Source organism: Capricornis sumatraensis, chromosome 9 (genome assembly GCF_032405125.1).
Source record: "Capricornis sumatraensis isolate serow.1 chromosome 9, serow.2, whole genome shotgun sequence".
NCBI classification, from domain to species: domain Eukaryota; kingdom Metazoa; phylum Chordata; class Mammalia; order Artiodactyla; family Bovidae; genus Capricornis; species Capricornis sumatraensis.
In genome coordinates this window covers 7,030,379-7,052,016 of record NC_091077.1, presented here as the reverse complement: position 1 = coordinate 7,052,016, position 21,638 = coordinate 7,030,379, and the positions used below count along the sequence as shown (strand labels likewise).

Genomic DNA, 21,638 nt, shown 5'->3' with positions numbered 1-21,638 from the left:
TAGAAGTAAAGAGCCCTTAGGGTTGGGAGACATGACCTCTAGCCTGGGAGGTGGCAGAAGTCACCTTGCAGAAGACTTAGCTTGTTCTGGAACGATTCACTCGACCTGCACCCCCTCAGTTATGTCAACAGATCTAAGAGGCTCCTTGTCCTCAGGAAGGTGTGACAAGTCTGGCTCTTTTTTTGAAATTTAAAAAATATATTATATATTAAAAAAAAAAAACACCTGGCTCTTTACCAGCAGAAGCTTAATTGGGTGTTGCCTTTGGCATCTCCACATCCCACCCAATACTGAACAATGATAAATGTTGATGCTGAGCCCGTTCTTGTTGGTGACAAATATCACATCAGGTGATATCAGGTTCCGTTTCCCAGACATCATAGCCAAAGGGGAGACTGAAAAGAAACAAACCAACAAAGCAAGTTGATGCGATGCAGGAAATAAAAAGAAGGCTGGGAGTGGGGCACCAACTACTTGGAGAGGTCCGAGGTCTTTCTCAGAAAGAGACATCTGAGCCAAGGCCTGAAGGGAGTGAGGGAGTAGCCCATGGGGAAAGCTGAGGGCGAATTCCCTGGGGCAGGACTGTGCCTGGCAAATCGGAGAAAGGAGCCTGGTGTGGCTGGAGCTGAGAGAGAATAAAGAGGCGGCAGATGAGATGGGAAGGTGCGGTGAGTCCTGCAGGGCAGTGGGGAACCATCTGAGGCTGAAGAGCAAGGGAGATATACAGTCCCACTTAGGTCCCAGCAATGTCACTGGTGTTGCTTTTTGAAGAATGGACTCTGTGGTCCTGCCTAAATCGTCCTGTCTAAATCCCCCAAATCCCCGCTATAGCTAGACCCCGTGTAATCATTTTCAGACCCCTACTGCTACCGTTTTTATAATGAGGACACTGCAGAAAATCTTAAGTATAGGTGCCTACGACAAACTGCGCCCCGCCCCAAACCTAATTGCTGAATAAAAAGGGTAAGGTGTGTGCAGGGGTGGTGGAAAGCAATCCCAGAGGAAGGGTTCACTAGGAACGTTGAGTCCTTCGATTACATTTTGCTCGAATTCCAGTTTCCTCGACCTGGACGGCGCAGTGTTTTAGTTTCTCTGTCCCTTTCTTCTGCTCCCTACCGCTTAAGACAAAGCGATGGCAAAGGGCCTAGGAGGCTTCCACAAGCGACGCGCTTATACCAGCCACGCGTAGACCACGGATTCTGGCGCGCCCTGCCGGCCTAGCAACTCTGGACTGACGCCTCCAGACCCACGTGTGAAACCGAGGACGCCGTTTTTCTTCTGGGGAACGGCCATCTCGGTAAGGACAATGGTCCAGTTTGTAGTTTCTGCTCCCCTCTCCTGATTAGTTATTATATGAAATGAGAGGAAGAGATGAGGATTTATAAAACAGTCGCTTCTTGAAGACAAAAACAAATAGCTAACGCCCTTGATTTGGATTGGAGATCAACGCAGCATTTCCTCTACCAAGATGGCGACGAAGCCTAGACGTAATCAGCACGCGCCGCCTGGGGGCGTCGATGCGCAAGCCCCGCGGTGACGTCACGGAGGTGCGACCGGGCCGGCGCCGGGGGAAGGAGGTAGGAGCGGCAGCGGCGCGGGCGGAGCCGGGGGGCGGGGTGCGGGTGAGCCCCGCGGGGTAGCAGGACCTGAGACCACCTCCCCGGGAGGGCTGGAGGTGGGGTTCTCAGAGACGAACGCACTTCCGACCTCCAGTCTCCCGGGTTCCCGCGGGGGCTATCCCCATTTCCCGGAGCGGACGACTGAGATCCAGCGGGACAGCGTCGTGTTCGAAGCTACTTAGTTCTGGTCGTGCTCCTGAGCAGCTTACAGGCTTGGGGGTGACAGAGCTGGGTACGGACATCCCTGGCCTCATGCAATAGGATCGGAGCTGGAGAGAGGGACGACGGGCTGGAGGAGCCTAGAAGGGGTAGCTGGAGGATTTCTTGGAGGAGGCGGTGTTGAGTTTCATGTTTTATTCTATCTTACTTTCACATCTAATCAACCACGTGGGTCTTGATCCCCTCCTAAGTGTACTCCCTGCTTTAGCCAAAACTACTTGAGCTTCCTACTTTACCCTCCTGCTTGAGCTTCGTGCTTCTCAGTCCTCCGTTCACCACCTCAGCAGCCCCAGAGGGCTCTGAGGTCCTTGGCACCTTCCCATTACCCTGGAATAGAAGTCCGCTCTACCCAGCCTGCCTCCCCCCGACCACTGGGGGCTTGGGTCTCCCCACACCCTTAGGTTTTTCCTTTGATGTCTCCTTCAGGAAGCACTTTGACACCCCCTGGGTCAGAAGCTCCCTCCCGACTTCCCCTGCCACCTGCCTGGCCCCATCACAGCTCTCATCTGGAATTAACACTCCTGTTGTCTGTATGCCACCCAGCCTGGGAATCCCATTTAGTCTGGAAGCCCATCAGCACTGCCTCTTTCCCCAGCATCCCACTCATAGTAGGTGCTGCAGTGCACGTTCGGTTCAGTTGCTCAGTCATGTCTGACTCTTTGCAGCCCGTGAACCACAGCAGGTCACGCCTCCCTGTCCATCCAGCAGTGCATGTTTACTGAATGACAAAGTGTGTGTGTGTTTCTTAAACAGAAGAAAAGCTGTCTGTTTTAATCAGCTCTGGCTACTATAACAAAATACCACTGACTGGGTGGCTTAAACAGCAGAAATGTATTTGCTCACAGTTGTGGAGGCTAGGAAGTCTTAAGATCAAGTTGTCAACCAGTCTGGTTCCTAGTGTGGGCTTCTTCCCGAATTGCAGATGGCCACCTCACTGTGTTCTCACAGGGTGAAGAGAGCAAATTCTGGTGTCTTTTTCTTCTTGAAGGGACACCATCTCTGTTAGATTAGGACTCCACTCTTATGACCTCATTTACCCATTATCACCTCCTCAGATGTCCTGTCTCTGAATACAGTTACAGTGAGTGTTAGTCACAAAATCAACATGTAAATTTTGGAGGGACATAACTGTTTCAGTCTTGGCCTGAAGGAGGGGGTCAAAAAAGCCCTTTTCAGGTTTTGGGATGGAATCAGAGTCTTAAGCAACAGGGGGAGGGGAGGGGATGCCCCATCTGAGTTGCTGTGAGTGGACAGGGTTTTCACAGGAGGAGGGGGATGGGCGTATCAGGTGAAGGCACAGCTAGAGAAGAGGCTCAGAGGCTGGGAGGAAAGGGAGTGGGAAGAGAAATGAGAAGCTGAGCTTGGACACAACACAGGGTGTGAAGTAAATACTGAGGGCACCCTGGAAATAAATGCTTGTTTATTCATTTGCTCAAAACATTTTTTGAGCTCCCATTATACAGGACACTGATCAAGGCAGTCCCAGCCCTGCCCTTGCAGAGCTCTCAGCCTAGTGGGGAAGATGGTTGTTCAGTCGTTCAGTCTTGCCTGACTGTTTTTGAGTCCCCATGGACTGGAGCAGGCTAGGCTCCTCTGTTCTTCACTATCCCCTGGAGTTTGCTCAAATTCATGGCCATTGAGTCAGTGATGATATCTAACCATCTCATCCTCTGCCACCCTCTTTTCCCCTTGCCTTCAGTGTCTCCCAGCATCAGGGTGTTTTCCAGTGAGTCAGTTCTTCGCATCAGGAGGCCACAGTATTGGAGCTTCAGCATCAGTCCTTCCAACGAATATTCAGGGTTGATTTCCTTTAGGATTGACTGGTTTGATTTTCTTCCTGTCCAAGGGACTCTCAAGAGTCTTCTCCAACACCACAGTTCGAAAGCATCGATTCTTTGGTGCTCAGCCTTCTTTACAGTCCAACTCTCACATCCATACATGACTGCTGGAAAAACCTTAGCTTTGACTGTATGAACTTTTGTCGGCAAAGTGATGTCTCTGATTTTTAATACACTATCTAGGTTTCTCATACCTTTTCTTCCAAGGAGCAAGCATCTTTTAATTTCATTTGTTCAATAATCCTGTAAATGAACATAAGATAGCAACCCAAACAAGTACCTCAAGAGAAAGTTTGTCATCTGAGAGTCAAGGGGAGTTTCCAGAAGGGGTTCGTGAAGGTGGCAACACTTTGGAGTTGGGCCCCTGAAGTTTCAGTTGGAATTAACTGGGTAAAAAGAGGACCAAATGTGGAGGGCACAGCAAGTGCAAAGGCCCTGGGGTAGGAACCTGCGTGGTAGGTTTGAAAAAAGGCAAGGCAGCTGGTGTGGCTACTGCTGAGAGAGTGAGGGCGAAATGGGGGAGTTTCCTCAACTGAAACTGTGACCCCCACCAACTTCTTAGAGCTCTCCTGGGGAGTCCAGAAAGGTTTTCTGGTAGGTACATTGTAGATGCTCAGTAATGAATGAGTTAGGGGGCTCGGGAGCAGGATGAGGATCAGGCTGGCATACTCAGCCCAGCCGTGGCAGGTCTTACATCCTGTGCATAGAGGGACTGTAATCAACCCTACTTCTCAGATGAGGAAGCTGAGGCTCAGGGGAGCATGTCAGCCACAACTGCAGAGCCAGGACTCAGCCCAGAGTCTCCTGGGTCCGCTGATCTCCCCAACTTTGCCCTGCTCTTCCCCGTGGGACTCAGTCCCCCATCTCAGCCTGGTGGGACTACCTCCCTGTGTCAGGGGCACCAGCGGCCTCAGAGACCCGATCTGCCTTGATGTTCCCTGAAGGGCCAGCTGGTAGCCTGGGGTGAGGCAAGGCTTAGGACCAAGTTGGGACTGAGGGGCTGGGCCTGAGTGGCAATCTGGGCCCCTCCACTAAGCCACAGGATGGCCTTGAGCATGTCACCCTCTCAAAGCCTCAGGTTCTTCCTCTGTAAAATGGAAGACAAGTACCTGGCCTTGCTGCTGGCAGGGGATGACATAATTTAGACTGCAACATCGGTCAGTCAGCGTTCCAGTTTTTGCCCAGCTCCATCTGATTCCAAACCTCTGGCTCCGCCCATAGCACCATCCTAATTTGCTCAGCATTTGACTGCCACCCTCAGCCCCTCGCCCACCCAAATGACAGCATAAATCAGAACGTGTTCATAACCTGCTCAGAGCTGCCCGAAAGTTCCCTGGTGCCCAGAGAATAAAATCCTTGTTCTTCCTTACCCCTAAGATCCTGATCTGTCAGCCTCTCACCTTCCCTGTCGGAGAAGGCAATGGCACCCCACTCCAGTACTCTTGCCTGGAAAATCCCATGGGTGGAGGAGCCTGGAAGGCTGCAGTCCATGGGGTCACTGAGGATCAGACACGACTGAGCGACTTCACCGTCACTTTTCACTTTCATGCCTGAAAGGAAGGAAAAGAAGGAAATGGCAACCCACTCCAGTGTTCTTGCCTGGAGAATCCCAGGGACGGGGGAGCCTGGTGGGCTGCCGTCTGTGGGGTCGCACAGAGTCGGACACGACTGAAGCGACTTAGCAGCAGCAGCAGCAGCACCTTCCCTGTCCCCTCGCCTCCCTCCCTCCCCCCAGCACTCCCTGCCTCCTCCTCCCTCCCAGTCTCTCTTTCCCCCTTCCCTTCTTCTCTCTCCTCGCCCACCTCCCCTCCCCATCTTTCCCTTCTCCTAACTCTTGACTCACCCACACTGGCCTCAGTGGCTTCCATGCTTTCTCTAGTGCGTGACTTTCCTGCCACAGGGTCTTTGCACATCCTGGGCCCTCTGTCCAGGAGTCTCAGCCCTTCATTCCCACAGGGCTGCTTCCAGTCCATCTTTCAGGTCTCAGCTTGGCCGTCACCTGCCAGGGTTGTGAGAATTCAGTAAGATACTGTGTGTAAAGCATTGCAGCTGCTGCAAGTGGGAGCTGATGTTAAGAGTTTCCAGGGGGGCTCAGAGGTAGATTTCCCCTCCTCCATAAGCCACACAGCTAGGAGGTTGGTGGGGGTGGGTTACCTGGTGGTCCTGAGTCAGGATGGACTCCACATTCTCTCCCCTTCTTTCTTGGTTGCTGGGCCTACTTCTCCAAGGTTCAGTAAGGGACTGAGCTGGAGATTCTCAGTGGGAAGAAAATGACTCAGGAATGAGGAACACCAGCCCATTTCCCAGATGAGGAAAATTGAGGCTTGGAGAGCTGAAGGCTTTGCCATGACCTCACGGTGCTTGTGTCAGCATTCTGGAGGGAGGGTACTCTTAATTTCTTGGTTTCCCTTCCTCACCTGAAAGGCAGGCTTTGGAGGTGAGACCCGAGGCTCAGTTCTGTGCAACTTGGCTAGGTACCTTGACTTCCCCATCTTCAAAAGGGAATAAGGACAGTCCCTGTGTTTAAGACTTTGTGTTGTGTGCCAGTGTGCTAAGTCGCTTCAGTCGTGTCCGATTCTTTGTGACCCAATGGACTATAGCCCTCCAGGCTCCTCTGTCCATGGGATTCTCCGGGCAAGAATACTGGAGTGTGTTGCCATGCCCTCCCCTAGGGAATCTTCCTGACCCAGGGATTGAACCCACATCTCCTGCATTGCAGGCAGATTCTTTATTCACTGAGCGCCTAGGAAGCCGGTTTAAGGCTTTGGGAGCACTTGATGACATTGGGCCATATAAAATGCTTAGTAGGGGGCCAGGTGTGGGGAAGGTGGCTCCTCCCGTTTGAGTGTATCGTGATCACCCCAGCACTCCGCGCGGGGCTCACACAGAGCAGGCGCCCACACTGGACAGCAGCTTTACGGCTGTTAGAACTTCTCATGCCTGTGTGAGCCTGGGCTGGATCACTGGGCTCTGCTTAGCCAGGGGGGAACTGCTTACCCAGGGCGAGGGGCATTCAGCTGTGGAATCAGAGGAGTGAGGGCGCAGAGGTTGCAGGGTGGGAGGGTCCTCTCAGACTGGCCCACAGGGATCTATAGCAACATGACTTGTAAGAGCTGAAAAGTAGAAACCACCCACAGGTCCACCATCGCGGACAGATGGATAAACATAATGTGGTCCGTCCATAGAGTGCAATATTATTCAGACATAAGCAACTGGCATATGCTCAAACGTGGATGAACCTCGAAACCACGATGCTAAGCGAAAGAAGTGCGGAAGAGGCAAGTCCACAGAGGGCAGATTAGTGGTTTCTGGGGGAGGGGGGATGTGGAGTGGTGGCTGATGGGGTCAGGTCTCCTTTTGGGGATGGTGGAAATGTTCTGAAACTAAATAGAGGCGACGGTTTTCACAGTATTGTGAGCGTGCTAAATACCACTGATGTGGGCACTTTAAGACGGTTCCTTGTGTATTATGTGAACTTCACCTCAGAGTTTTTTTGAACGAGAGATTAGTGAGTCTGAAGCCCTGGTTTTATAGACGAAGCCACTGAGGCCCCAAGGGGGTCACGGCTGCACAGGTGTGAGTGTGAGGCTCTGGACGGTGGATGCCCTTGACTCACTCTTCCCTGCCCTCGTCTCACAGCCTGCTGAGGGATGCCCAAGAAGTTCCAGGGCGAGAACACCAAGTCGGCAGCGGCCCGGGCACGGAGGGCTGAGGCCAAGGCGGCGGCGGATGCCAAGAAGCAGAAGGAGCTGGAAGATGCGTACTGGAAGGACGAGGACAAACACGTCATGAGGAAGGAGCAGCGCAAGGTGGGGGCCCGAGCCACGCCCCGCCCTGGGCGGGGCAGGAGGGGCAGGGCCGAAGGCTGCGGGACGCCCCGGGTCTTTGGCGGCATTGGACATGGAGCACGGCAGGGAGCGAGACTGGAGCAGAGGCAAGGGCTTGTGCAGGGTCCCGGAGGAGGCCGGGGTTTGGCACGTTTAGGGAATCACAAGCCCTCCATGGGTTAGTTTCTCTCCTTTATGTGATGCCAGGATTAGACAAGCCTGGCAGTGCCTCACCCTTGAGCACGCAGGGGACGCCTGGCAGCAGCTGGAGACGGGTTTAGGTGTCACAGCGGGCATTCGGTGGGCCGAGCTACGGGAGGGTGCTCCACACCCAGTGGTGCCGAGTCTGAGACACACTGATAGGTCCCGTTTCTGACCTGCTGACGCGGTTCTTCCAGGTGTTTATAAAATCACAAGAGGGCAGGGATAGTTGACTGTCTTCTGCTGGGCCCCAGTGCCTGGCACACAGTGGGTGCTTCATTGATGAAAGGTTCAGGGCTGATGCTGACTTGGTCCAGTAGGTGGCGCCAGAAACCATTTTAAGCCGCTTGTCCTCCTCGCCTGGGTGGGTCCCAGGATCCAGGACTTACAGGCTCTATAGCATTGCAGTGGTGACGCACCATCCGTGCGTGCCCAGTTCTGGGAGAGCTTGGGTGCTTTTGTGGGGTTTTCCCACTGTCTTTCTGTGTAGGGAAAGACGAGTCCTGCCTTGTTTTTAGCTGGAATTGAATATCACTGATTCCCTCCCCCCTCCCCAATCTCCCCGCCCCCATGCTACATTCTGGGTCCATGGACATCTTTCAGTTTTCTTTTTCTTTTTTTTGGGGGGGGGGCGCTCACAGGATCTTAGTTGCCCTACCAACTCGTGCCTCCTGCAGTGGAAGTGCAGAGTCCCACTAAACTGCCAGGGGAGCCCCTGTCTTTTTTGACTGTCAACATTTTGACAACACAGGAAAGTTAAAACCCAAAAGAAAAACCAGCGTCTGCCAAGGATCTGTTATTTAGACAGAAAAGCCAGAGACCTTTCCACAGTCCCAGAGGCAGCAGCCCAGCCCAGCACAGGAGCCCTCCCCAGGCCTGCATCTTGGGCTTCCCATCCTCCAGGTGAGGAAACTGAGGCACAGACAAGGCAGGAAGCCCCAGGCACAGGGCTGTGAGTGGGGACTGGAGCTAGGCTGGGCGTCTGCCTTCAGGTTTGCAGTGAGTGTCCTTGCCCCGGGGGTGTGGCCCAGGGAGCATCTGCCTGCCCCATCACCTGTGTTGCACACCTGGAAGGACGCACAGGCGGAGGCCGGAAAGGCAGTAGGGGCCAGACGGGCTCTCAAGGCCACTCGACCTGTGGTTGTAGCAGAGGCCACCGAATGCAGACAGACCACAACTTAACCAAAACAGGCCACAGTTTGCCAGCCCCTGGTCTCTAGAACATTCCCAGCCCCCATGCCCCTCCCGGACAGACCCCCTCCTGTTTTTTTTTTGCCACAGCAGCAAAAGTGCTGAATCCTAATAGTCCACCAGGGAACTCTCCCCCCTGAGTATTCTACATGGAGCCTCTGATGGTTCTTCTTCCCCACTGGCTGACTTTTTGGGTTCTGTTTATCCGTCTTCCTGCTGATGGGTGAGGGGGCCCACAGTCTACAGAGCACACCTGGTCCCTCTTTCTTACGTGACAGTTGCTTTAAAAAGATAGTTTCTATGAAAAGAAAATCCGTGTTTGTTCTAAAGCACTAAAAAAAGCAGCAACCCCCCTTCCCCCCCCGGCCACCATGTGACACCAAAGGCTCTTCTCACCCAGTGCCATACCCTAAAGGCCATGTCCTCAGTTAAGGGGGATCTTGCAGCCAGATTTCTCCCTGCTGCCAGGCATCGGCCTCAAGCTGGGTCGTAATTCATCGCCCCGCCCGGAGGGTAGCGTTTTGTCTCCATTTGTTCCATATTAAGCAACTCGGCGATAAGCACGTGACTCTCTGGGTTCCATCTCGATTATTTATGAGGCTCATTTTTGATGGCTCCGGAATATTCCACCAGTGGCCTGATCCTTCACCCGTCACCAGATGCTGCCAATTGTTAATTGCCCTTTGTAGAAAACTGGGAGTGACTTTTCCAGAAAAATTCTGCTGAATGTCAGAGTGTAAATGCTTATGTGTCCTCCTCAGTCCCACGTCCCAAGAGACTCACGGCCACAGTCTGCATGCCCTTCCTGGGTTCTTGGAGCCTTCTGGAATTCATTCATTCATTTGTCCAGCACACTTTTACATAAGCACATACTGTGTGCTGGGCCAGGGCCTGCCTCCGGGATAAGCCAGATGATCGAAAGACTAGAAACAGGGATTTGTGGGACACAGGAAAGAGCCATGCGGTAGAGCAGGTGGATAGGGAGCCAGGAGCTCAGGGGGAGCCAGAGTTAACCAGGAGGGGAGGCTGGCAGTGGCGCTGCAAGTGGGGGGAACAGCTAGTGCAAAGGCCCTAAGGCAGGGTTGTGTTGTGTACAGGGTAAACATGGGCTGTACATACACCACACAGCGGTCCAGGAGCCTCACGGGGACCAGTGGGGAAACTGAGACTCAGAGCTCAATGGCCCTACCCTAGGCACCTGCCCACAGATGTGGGAGCCCAGCAGCTGTGTCCAAACAGCCTTGACCTTTAAACCTTCCTCCTTTCCTATCAATCAGGCAGGCTGGAGGTCAGAGGCCCAGTACGTGTCCTCAGGAACCCCTCTTCTGGGGCCCTTAGTCCTGTCACAGGGGCCACTCCCAGCACACAGACCATCTCCAAGGCACGGAGGGCGGATGGCAGAGTTGCAGGCAGTGGGTGGGCAGGCGAGGATGCCTGCAGCACAGCACTCTGTGGGGGTGCTGGGTGGGCGGCAGGAGACTATCTCAAGCCTGAGGCCACACCGTACTACAGTTGAAGCAGAACCTCATGCTGTCCCCAGAGCAGTGGAGGGCCAGCAGCCGAGGACAAGTACTGTAGGCTACACGTCTCCTCGACCAGCTGGCATCAGAATCTTCCTGGGGAGCCAGCGTGGGAGCAGCCCCAGCCTCTGTGACACTCAGCTGGGAACACTTCAGCAGTGCCTCCCCAAGGTCTGCTGGCCCATAAAAGAACCACTGCCCCAGCCGGCAGATGGGTTCAGACCATCAAATGGCTCCTGTCCCCTTTGGAATCCAGTACAAACCCTTGCCCATGCCCTTGAGGCTCCCCGTGGTCCCACCTCTGCCCTCCCCACCTCTTCTCCCTTCACACTTCCCCTCCTCACTCTAACTTCCTGCTGTCCCTGTCATGCTAGGTGGTTCCTGCCTCAGGACCTTTGGACCTGCCATTCCTCCCACTAAGGACCCTTCGCTTCCCCAGCCTAGGCATCACTTTTTCTTCTAGAGCCATCCACCTCACTGCTTTGGCTAAGGTTCCCATAGACATGTAGGATGGGAGCCCCCAGGTAGGCCCATGGTGCTCCCGTGTCCCCTACGACCAGCATGGTGTCTAACACACAGCAGAGTCTCCATCACATGGGTTGGGATGCGAACTGGACCCCATGCCACTGGGGCAGGATCCATGCCTGACTCTCCATCCCTCAGGAGGAGAAGGAGAAGCGGCGCCTGGAGCAGCTGGAGCGCAAGAAGGAGACGCAGCGGCTGCTGGAGGAGGAAGACTCGAAGCTCAAGGGTGGCAAGGCTCCCCGGGCGGCCGCCTCCAGCAAGGTCACCCGCGCCCAGATTGAGGAGACTCTCCGCCGAGACCATCAGCACAAGGAAAGCCCTGACCCAGGTGGGGCCTGGGCCCACGCTGGAGCTGCCCTTTTACCTGAGAAACGAGAGGCAGTGGGCGCACCCCCTGGGCTGAGTCCAGAGGGCCGCCTCCTCACGTCCAGAGAAGCTGTGTGGGCTCTGCAAGGGTGGGGTCTCGGCAGGTCTGGCTCTGAACACAGATGGTATAGGCACGCACGTGTGCAATTACTTACGCTGCACCCGACCCTAGCTTGTGCTCTCCCGGGTCCCCAAGGCTGATACGGTGCCCCGAGGCGAGGAGACAGCAGCGGCTTAGGAGGCGTCTCCTGAGTGGTGGGCTGCAGGGCAGTAAGTCGGGGGCTGAGGGGTAGGACTGGCCCACCCCGATAGGTGGGACTTGGGGAAGGGGTCGCGTTTCCATCCAATCCTCTGCCTGCCTCCCTTTCTCCCCTACTTGGTCCCCTCCGTTCTCTCTCATCTCCCTGGAACTCGGCATCTCTGCTCATGTCTCTGTTCCCCTGCCGCTCCTGCCCGCAGCCGAGAAAGCCAAAAGCCACTTGGAGGTGCCGCTGGAGGAGAACGTGAACCGCCGCGTGCTGGAGGAGGGCAGCGTGGAGGCGCGCACCATCGAGGACGCCATCGCTGTGCTCAGGTACCCGGCAGAGCCTAGGCCTTGGGGGCGGGGCTTGAACCTCGGGTGGGGCTAGGCCCGGGGGCGGGGCAGCCCCCGCCCCAGCCCCCGCCCCAGCCCCCGCCCCAGCCCCCGCCCCAGCCCCCGCCCCAGCCCCCGCCCCAGCCCCCGCCCCAGCCCCCGCCCCAGCCCCCGCCCCAGCCCCCGCCCCAGCCCCCGCCCCAGCCCCCGCCCCAGCCCCCGCCCCAGCCCCCGCCCCAGCCCCCCTGACGCCTGCGTCTTCACCAGCGTGACGGAGGAGGCGGTGGACAGACACCCGGAGCGCCGCATGCGGGCGGCCTTCACTGCCTTTGAGGAGGCGCAGCTGCCGCGGCTTAAGCAAGAAAATCCCAATATGCGGCTGTCGCAGCTGAAGCAGATGCTCAAAAAGGAGTGGCTGCGTTCACCGGATAATCCCATGAACCAGCGGGCGGTGCCCTTCAACACCCCCAAGTGAGCCTGGAACTGGAGGAGCCGCCCGCGCAGGCGGCCAGGGTCGCAGTCCCACACGCCATCCCGCTGGGTCAGCTCCAAGGGCTACAGAGATACCTGGGGCCATGTCGTGTGTCCTAGGGGCTCGGTGGCATCACTGGCCACATCCCCCGCTACAGGGCCCCTGCTGCAGTGACACCCCTGCCCTTCCTGCGCGCGCCAGAATCCTGGGGCCGAGTGCCTAATAAAGGTGGCCGGTGAGGCAGAGTGTGCACTTGAAGTCTACATGGGTATGGGTCGATGCGTGAGGGGGTGGTGGGAGAGGAGAGCTGGAACGAGGGGGCCCCCAAAGCGCTCCTGTCCTAGCAGGCTAGGTGAGATAGTGTAGAGCAGACAGTGTTCTGCTTCTGCCTGGGCCAGTGGTCCAGTGAGAGGCCTATACCATTATCTCTTGGAAGCTTTGCTGGGTTGCTGCAAAGGGGTAGCTCAGAGAGGTTGAGGCACTGGCTTCAGGTCACACAGTACTGCAGAGACAGAACCAGAGGAGAGTTGGAGGTGAGTTGTTGGCATCCTCAGATTCTGGTCCTGAATCAGCAGCCAGGTCACATACTGTGTTGAGGTCAGGAGATGTAGGCTGCTCTGCTGTTATTCCAACACGGGAGGCATCTGGGTCAAGTCCTGGGCAGGCTTTCTGGTGGAGGGTTTCTTTAGAGCAGGCGTTTGTGGGAAATGAGTCAGATTCCATTGCAGAGGTAGGGCACTGGGCAGGCAAGGCCCTGGAAGCTGGAGTGGGCAGGTGGATCTGGGTAGGAATGAGTGTCCAGTCGGAGGCGGAAGGGCTGGGTGAGAGCTCAACTTGGTTTTGGCTTCCTAAGGCTTAGTTGACCTCAGGGAGCCAGTGGAGAGGAAGGACAGCTGGGAGATGGGCCCAAGTGTGTGGGGCGGGGCCCAAGTGTGTGGGGCGGGGTCCAGGCATTTACTATGTCACTACTATGGGCTTCCACCCAAGTGACTTCCTCTCTGCACCACTGGCCCCCATCCCCTCACCCTCCGCCACCCTCCAGCTCCAGCCCCATCATCTGCTTGTTCTCAACTTCTCCAGCACAGCAGCCTTGTTACCCCTCATGGCCTACATGCATAGTTCTTCCTGCCAAGAATGCTTCATCTCCCAGACATCAGGTCTCAGATGCAGATCTTTATAGATGGCCCCATCTGTGTGGGGTCATGGCTGAGCCAAAGGGAGCCAGGCTCTGCCCGGAAGTAGAGGGGTAAAAGGCTTCATGAGGGGAGGGCCTTGAAGTATGGGACTTCTCCACACTGACAAGGGGCAGAAAAGGCTGAAGAAACCACATGTGCAAAGGCCTGGAGGTCACAACTCCTACAGAGTTGTTATTGGCTAGTCACTTAGTCATGTTTGACTCTTGCAACCCCCCTGTGCTGTAACCCACCAGTCTCCTCTGTTCATGGGATTTCTCAGGCAAGAATACTGGAGTGGGTTGCCATTTCCTTCTCCAGGAGATCTTCCTGACCCAAGGATCGAACCTAGGTCTGCCTGCATTGGTAGGCGAGTTCTTTACCAACTGAGCCACAAGGGAAGTCCCTGTGATACCCATTTCCAGAGGGGAAAATTGAGACACAGGGCTTCCTAGTTCAACGGGGCCAGGGGTGGGGTGCCTTTAATGATCGAGTACAGGTGAAGTGCAGTATAGCAGGAGCCTGAAACAATAGCAGCTGACATAAAAACTAACCAACATACATATTGAGCACTGGCTTAGTTTGGGGATTTCCTCAGGAGCCAACTCTTGAGGCAGGACTAGAGGCATGTGAGGGTTCCGGGAAGGACCTCAGGAAGATCCCATGGGGTTTGAGGGCAGGAGCTGTTCAGGGAGCAGAGTCTGGAGAGGAGCATTGAGGGTGGGGGGTGTCGGGGACTGGAGCTGTGAGAAACATCCTCTGGATGCTGGACCCTGGCCTAGCGCATGATAAGATTGCTGGGAGAAATATCAATAACCTCAGTTACGAAGAAGACACCACCCTTATGGCAGAAAGTGAAAAAGAGTGAAAAACCTGGCTTAAAACTCAGCATTCAAAAAACGAAGATCATGGCATCCGACCCCATCACTTCATGGCAAATAGATGGGGATACAATGGAAACAGTGAGAGACTATTTTCTTGGGCTCCAAAGTCACTGCAGATGGTGACTGCAGCCATGAAATTAAAAGATTTTTACTCCTTGGGAGAAAAGCTATGACAAACCTAGACAGCATATTAAAAAGCAGAGATATTACTTTGCCTACAAAGGTCTGTATGGTCAAAGCTATGGTTCTTCCAGTAGTCACGTGTGGATGTGAGATTTGGAACATAACAAAGCCTGAGCACTGAAAAACTGATGGTTTTGAACTGTGCTGTTGGAGAAGGCTCTTGAGAGTCCCTTGGACAGCAGGGAGATCAAACCAGTTCATCCTAAAGGAAATAAATCCGGAATAGTCATTGGAAGGACTGATGCTGAAGCTGAAGCTCCAATACTTTGGCCACATGATGCAAAGAGCTGACTCATTGGAAAAGACTCTGATGCTGGGAAAGATTGAAGGCAGGAAGAGAAGGGGACAACAGAGGATGAGATGGTTGGATGGCATCACCAACTCAATGGACACGAGTTTGAGCAAGGTCTGGGAGATGGTGATGGACAGGGAAGCCTGGTGTGCTGCAGTCCATTGGGTTGCAGAGTCAGACATGACTGGGCGACTGAACAACAAATGTCATTTCACTGAGCCCTGGGGACAGCCCCCTGTTACACTGATCCTCTTTCTAGATGGAAAAAGAAAGGCGCCTGCCTGTGTCACATACTCAGAAAGCACTCAGTCAGCAGTGTGGCGGTGGGGCCCAGAATTAGGGCTCCAAGGTATCAGCTGAGTAACAGAGAAGCCCAGATGGCTCCCCACAAAGGGAGGCCTCTGCCTCTTTACCTCTGGGGGCCTTAGATCAAGGCCTTAATGGGTCTGAGCCTGGTTCTTCCTATATAAAATAGGACTGAAAACAGTATCTAAGCCTAGGCCACCTCGAGAATCTAGGAGATGGTGCCTAGGAAGGGCAGATCCTGAAGAAGGCTTGGCAAAAGGAGCCTCCTGCATGGCCAGGTTTGGGGTATTTGTTGTGGCCAGGAATTAGGGAAAGTCTGGAACCAGTGATGAGTAATCGGAGGGAAGAAGCAAGCCGAGCCTATAGGACCTTGGATGCCAAGGGTGGGATGAATGGGGCTTTACCCCAGGGCGAAGGAGAGCCATAGTGATGTGTGAGCAGAGTAGAAAGAGTACCAGAGCTGTGCGTGGCAAGCTCTGCTGGGGACTTGTAGGGGAATGGCTGGTAGGCCAGAGAATGAAGGTAAAACTCAGGACAGGAGCTAGGAGGACTGCCTTCATTCCGCAGACACAAAGACGGCGGTAACAAAGACTGTTTCAAACAAACTTCTATCTTCTGGTCCCACCCCCGCGGAATCCCGGGCTCGCGCATGCGCGCAGGCAACAGGGAATCCCCGGCTTCGCCGCAGTGCGCGGGAGGGGGCGTGAGACCGGAGTTCCGTGCGCTCCCAGCCCGCTCCACGCGTTGCCAGGACGACCGGGCGGGGCCGCGGGGACGCCGGACACTCACTGCGCCTGCGCGGGGGTTGTCACTACAGCGCCAGGGCTTTCCCGTAGCGCTTGAGTCGGGGAGGGAAAAGCCGCGCGCGGCGCGCATGCGTCGACCCCTGCCCGACCCCCGCCCTGTGGGCCAGGGAATCCTCACCTGCCGCACTGCGCACTGGGGGCGGGGCGGGGAAACCGGCTCAAACTGGAGTGGGGTTTGCTGAGGCGTGGGCGGGGAGGGAGCGAGCGTGGGGGCTTCCCCAGGTTCCCGCTCTCGCCGTCGCCTTGGCAACCCGGCGCGCTGGCCGCAGTGCGGGGGCGGCGGCAGCCTCGGGGAAACCGGGTGTTTCTGCGCCTGCGTGGGGCTCCGCGCCTGCGGCCGGGGTTCCCCTTCGCGCGCCTTGAGGGGGTCGATGCGGGGGGCGGTGTGTGGGGATGATTGGAGAAGGGGGGTGCCAGGGAAGAGAATGATCGCGGAGAGAGGGGCTGGGGAACGGGGGAGAATGGTGGTGGAAAGAGGAGGCGGAGTGGGTGCCTGAGAAGGTAGGGGGGCACGGGAAAGGGGAGAGGTGGTGGGGAGAGGGGTACTGGATGAGGTCGGAGGAGGGATTAATGAGGAAGATAGTAGAGGAAAGGGAACAACGGAGGAGAAGGGAGGAGGAACGGGGGGACATGGTCAGTATGAGGGGAACAAAGAGAAGCTTATGAAGGGAGCACGGTAGGGTATAGGGGTGGCTACGGGGAGGGGACGAACACCTTCAAGGCACCCCAGCCGCCAACCTGCAAACCCCAGGTGTGCTGAGCCAGGAAATCTGGGTCTAAGATGTCCAGATTTAGAAGAAGAAAAGGTACAGGACACACCAGTTGAACTTGACTTTCAGTTAAGCGATGGAATAATTTTTATTCTAAGTGTGGCCCATTCCGTGCACTGGTTTTACTGGCAGCTCTAATTTTGGTCGGACCACTTCCTCATCCTCCCGGCCAACCCCATCCCCTGCCTGTCCCTTGAGCCTTTCTGAAAGCCACTGGGACCTCTCAGATAGATGATTCCTTTGTTTCTTATCTCTCTGGTGCCCCACAGGCCTGCACACTGGTGCCCTCCCCTGCCATCTCCCATCCTGGCTTCGAACACCACCCTGAGGTGGAGTCCTAGCCAAGCAATACAATGAGCAAAGGCATGGCACCTCCACTGCCTTCTCTCTTCGTCTCCCTGGGTGGCTGTCTCTGTCTCTCTCAACCCCTAAAGCCCCTCCAAACTCTCTGCCATGGGCCTGATCCTGCTAAGATGATTTAATGTCTGCCTATCCCAGCTGCCATCACCTCCTTCTCCTGGAACCTCTAGGGCTCCTTACTCTCAAGCCTGAGACCCAGGACCCTCCAACACCAGGCTTCCCCTCAATCTCTGGGCACATAAGCATATAGTAGATATGTAGAAAAATTTTGGAGGGTAATTTTATGGAGGCAAGTCCTAGGGGTAGTATTTGATTCTTCAACACAGCTTCATTTTTCGTACCTTAGAGGCACACACACCCTGTCTGAACTTTTGTACCCTCCAACAAAGTAATTTGCCTTTTATCCTCCTCCTTGGTTTTGAAAACAAGTAAGATAATAAAACATTATAGGAAAGCTAATAACAGAAAAGGTCAGTCCCTGGCCCTAGGCTGCCCCTCGATGCCTCCCCCAATCCCCACTTCGCATCTTTGCCCTTCATATCTATTTGCCATCCGAACACTCAGTTGTACCTCCTGCCTGGCTTCTGCCCAACGGGCCAAAAACTCGGTCTCCTGAATCACTTTTCCCAGAGGCATGTTATTCTGGAAACCAGCAGTCCTCAGAAGGGAAACATTTGAGCCCTGACTATGTTTATAGTTTCAGTGTCCTAGGCAATACCCCTGCAGAATCAGATCCTGGATCTTTCGTGCCATGTCCTAGGGGTGCTTCCTGGGGGTGGGTCACTGGGCAGAGAGTGATGCCATCCCTTTATTTGGAGCTGGGTAACTTCTGGGGTGGTCTTAGGTCAGAGTTGGACCTCTCCTCTCATCAGCCAGGCCCAGGTGGCACTGGGCCCCCCATTCTCCCCTTCCCCATTTCTGGGGAAGCCAAAGGTGAGTAAGTGACGACCGCTTCCACTAGGGATTGAGGACAGCAAACTAGGCTGATGTGCCCAGATAAGGAAGGCCTCTAGGCAGGAGGTGACATTGGACCGGGCTTCTGAAAGACAATAGGGGGTGAGGAGAGCTGGGAAAGGGTGATCCTGGCAGAAGGAGCAGCAGATGCAAAGGCCCCAAGGCTGGACAGGGTGACAGCTGAAAAGCTGGGGTTAGACCAGACCACGTGGGCCTTGCAAGAGGGGAGGAACGAGGATCATCCTTTTGGTTCAGGGAGGAGGTGGCCTACTGTGGGGCAGGACGTGACCAGTCACATGGTTGACGATGGAATTATGTGGCTGCATCAGAGAAGGGACAGTGGGAGGACACGGCATACACGAGCTGCGGGACTGAGGGGGCGTTCCGGGGCTTCTCCAGGGCAATGGTGGGGTTCAAGGGCGGGGGACACCCCAAATGACGCGCGTCCTGTCACCAGCTCTGGACTCTCACAGGGGCCTCAGCATCCTCCCACGCGCTGGAAGTCACCCCTGAGAAGTGCAGGGTGAGGCCCCTCCTCTGTGGAGTTCCCGCGGTTCCCGCAGCCCGCCCCCTCTCTGCCCACACAATGCAGACCCCGGAGGCCCCCCGCCGCTTTGTTCTCTTTCCCTCCACACATGGGCACGGTCACGCTGGCGGCTCCCTCTGAGCGCGGCTTACACACACATAATGGGAAGGGGGAAGAAAGCGTTCCCAGTCGCTTCCCCCTCCCCATTCGCCTCCGGGAGTCGCCTCCCCCAGCCCCTCCCGCACCGCGGGATCCCCGCCTCGGGACCCCTCCCGAGAGCACAGTACCTTTCACAAGACGCTCCCGGCCCGGAGAGGGGGAGGGGGAGGGGTTGGAGAGGGAGGGCTATTTTTAGAATGAATGGAAGAAAAGGGGGGGGGGGGACAGCGAAAAAAGGGATGTAGGCTCGTAGAAACCTTCTGGCTCCCGAGAGGAAATTCCCCACACCCCAGGCCCAGGTGGAAGGTGGGTGGGGGGTTCAGAGACGGGGCGGGCGGAGCTGCGGGGGCAGCGGGCGAAGACAGTGGTCTTTGGGAGGGCGCCACGCTTCCTGGAGGTAAGGGGAAAGTTGGAGGAGACCAGCAAAACGTAGCCGGCAGATTCCCGAGAGCTGGAGGGACCCCAGAGGTGGGCACTGTCCAGTCCAGACCCTCCGGGAAACAGACTCGGAGAGGGGCTTGCGTAGAGCCAAGGTCATCGGAGGACTGAGCCCTAGACTCAGTACCCCATCCTCTAGTGACCCAGACCTCGGTAGCCGCATTGTTCTCATTTGGCAGTGACCTTCACAAACCCTGCCATCCAGGCCTCTTTCTTTCACGTTCGGCGGGGTCCCGGCATCCTGCATTTAAGAGGGCTGGTTTCAGGGTATCACGACGCAACAGTATTACGGAGAAGTTTACTGTGGTTAGTTTTCTGGACATCCCGGGTCTCCCCTCCCTCGCTGGGACCTTCCAGCCTGGGCAGCATCACCAGCTGCCCCAAACCCCCGATTCCCTCTGGAGCCCCCGGCTCCCACTCAAGGTTCGTGGAGGGGGGGCGCTTAATAGCCTTCCTCTGTCGCCCTGGCCTCGGCTTCTTCCCCCGATCCCGGGAGCGGTCCCCGGGGGTTGGGAGGGCGGGGACAGCTATCTTCCGTGCTGCTGGGTCGCTGGACCCAGGCCAGGGGCTCCCCCCGCCCCGGGTCTCAGTTTCTCCACCTAAAAAATGAGCGCCGCGGGCCAGCGGCGGCAGAGGGTCCTCTCGGCTCTTGGAACCTGGTCGGAGATTTGCTGGCACGCCCCTGCGGGGAGGGGGCTTGCGCGAGACGGGGATTCCCGCCCCCCACTTCTAGAGCAGCGTGGCGGGGGAGGGGGGCGCGCGGTGGCAGCCGCCGGTTGCCTCTCCCTCGGCGCGGTCGGCGCCCCCTCCCCGGGCGGCGGGGCGGGGCCCGGAACGGCGGGGAGGGGGTCAGCTCTGCGGCGGCGCGCACACTCCCTCCCGGCTCACACGCCCTTGCCCGGCCGGGCACTTGTCTTCGCGCTCGGGCCAGGCGCTGGGGCTCCAGCTGCCGCGGCCGACTCCGGCCGGTGAGTAGGCAGTAGAGGGGTGGGTTACAGGGTGGAGGTCTCCGCGGCGCTCGCCGTCTCCTCGGTGGGAGTCTCGGTCAGGGTTTGCCCGACTCGGAGAATTCAAAGCAGGAGCTGTGGAAGGGAAGGAAACCCCCTTCCATCCCTCTCGCCACTCAATACCAAGCCCCGAGTCAGCTCCAGGGCCCCCAACCCTGGAGAAGGGGGCTTCCGCTCCCGGAATTTGGGATGCAGAGACATCCTCCCACGGAGGTGAGGGTGGCGACATGCGGACCCTCCCGCGCGGCCCTCAGTGTGCTGGAAAGGGGGAGGACTGGTCCCAATACCCCCTCCCCACTTCCTCCCCCTCCCCCCGGTCTTTCTCTCCCAGTCTGTGGCAGGGATTCCCCCGGCCGGCCTTGCGGCGGAGTAGAAGGAACCCCCCCCCACCCCTTGCCAGCCTACTGTGCGTTTGAGCGCCTGCTTTTTGGAGCTCGAGACTCTTCTCTCTTCTTCTCTGACCCCCACCCCCACAGACAGAGAGAGAGGCCCAGAGAGGGTTAGCACTTAGCCAAGGTCACGCAGCTGGGCAGGAGCAGAGCGGGGGTTTATGGCTCACTAACCTCAGAAGCCAGCGGGTGGTGTCAGCTCTAGGGTCCTCCACTCCCTGCGTTTAACCACAGGTGTGAGGGCCCTCCCTAGGGGCCTTGGAAAGGGAGGAGGGTTTCTGTCATTCTCTCCAGTCTCTCTGCCCTGCCAGAGGCCCCATGGGACTGAATGGAGAACCCCCCACCTCCCCACCCTACACCCCCGACCTGGCTCCTTCCTTTTGGCTTCCAGGTCTTTCATGCCTCCTAGCCCCACTCCCCAGGCCAGCCCAAGACCTGGGAGGAAACCTTGGGGGTAGGGGGAATTCCAGATGGGCAAGCCAAGCATTGTGAGCCTATAGAATAATTTCCACTCTGATCACTCACCCGCTATTGATCTTCTACAATTCTCTGCCCTCCGAAGGGCCAGGGTCAACTTCAAAAGGTCCCCTGGCTAGAACAGGCAGCACCAGAGCCATGAACCTGGCCGTGAGCCCCCACCCCAGACCTCTGGCAAAAGAAAGGGCGGCTGTGATGTTCACGGCTGGCTGAGTTTTCCCTTCAGTCCTGTTCTGAGGTCTCCCCCAACCCTGCGGCACCATGGGACCATCATGTGTCCCCTTCTGCCCTCTCCTCCAGGGCGGGATGAGGCTACTGTGCTCACATGGGGCTTCTGGAGACAGCGAACTCCGTGAGGGAGCCTCAGTCCCCAGGGCAGCTGCAGACCTGGGAGAATTAAGGGGCAGCCAAGAATAGAGCTGGTCAAGCTGGGGATTCCTTGACTCCTTTATGCTCACAGGCGCCCATGTCAGCCTCACCCACCCAGCTCTTCCTGTGGTGAAGGAATTGGTGGGGGTGCGGTGGGGGGGGGTGCACGGGAGAGGAAGATAGGGACCCGCCCA

General features: G+C 56.6%; 1 protein-coding gene across 1 annotated transcript; it reads left to right on the top strand.

Moving 5' to 3' along the window:
- The first annotated feature begins 1,546 nt into the window (after positions 1 to 1,546).
- Positions 1,547 to 12,557, top strand: CCDC124 (coiled-coil domain containing 124). The gene is made up of 5 exons (XM_068981137.1): positions 1,547 to 1,577; positions 7,316 to 7,485; positions 11,079 to 11,268; positions 11,766 to 11,880; positions 12,148 to 12,557. The coding sequence occupies exons 2-5, from the start codon at positions 7,327 to 7,329 to the stop codon at positions 12,353 to 12,355; spliced, it is 672 nt and encodes a 223-aa protein (XP_068837238.1). The 5' UTR covers positions 1,547 to 1,577; positions 7,316 to 7,326; the 3' UTR covers positions 12,356 to 12,557.
- The last annotated feature ends 9,081 nt before the right edge of the window (positions 12,558 to 21,638 follow it).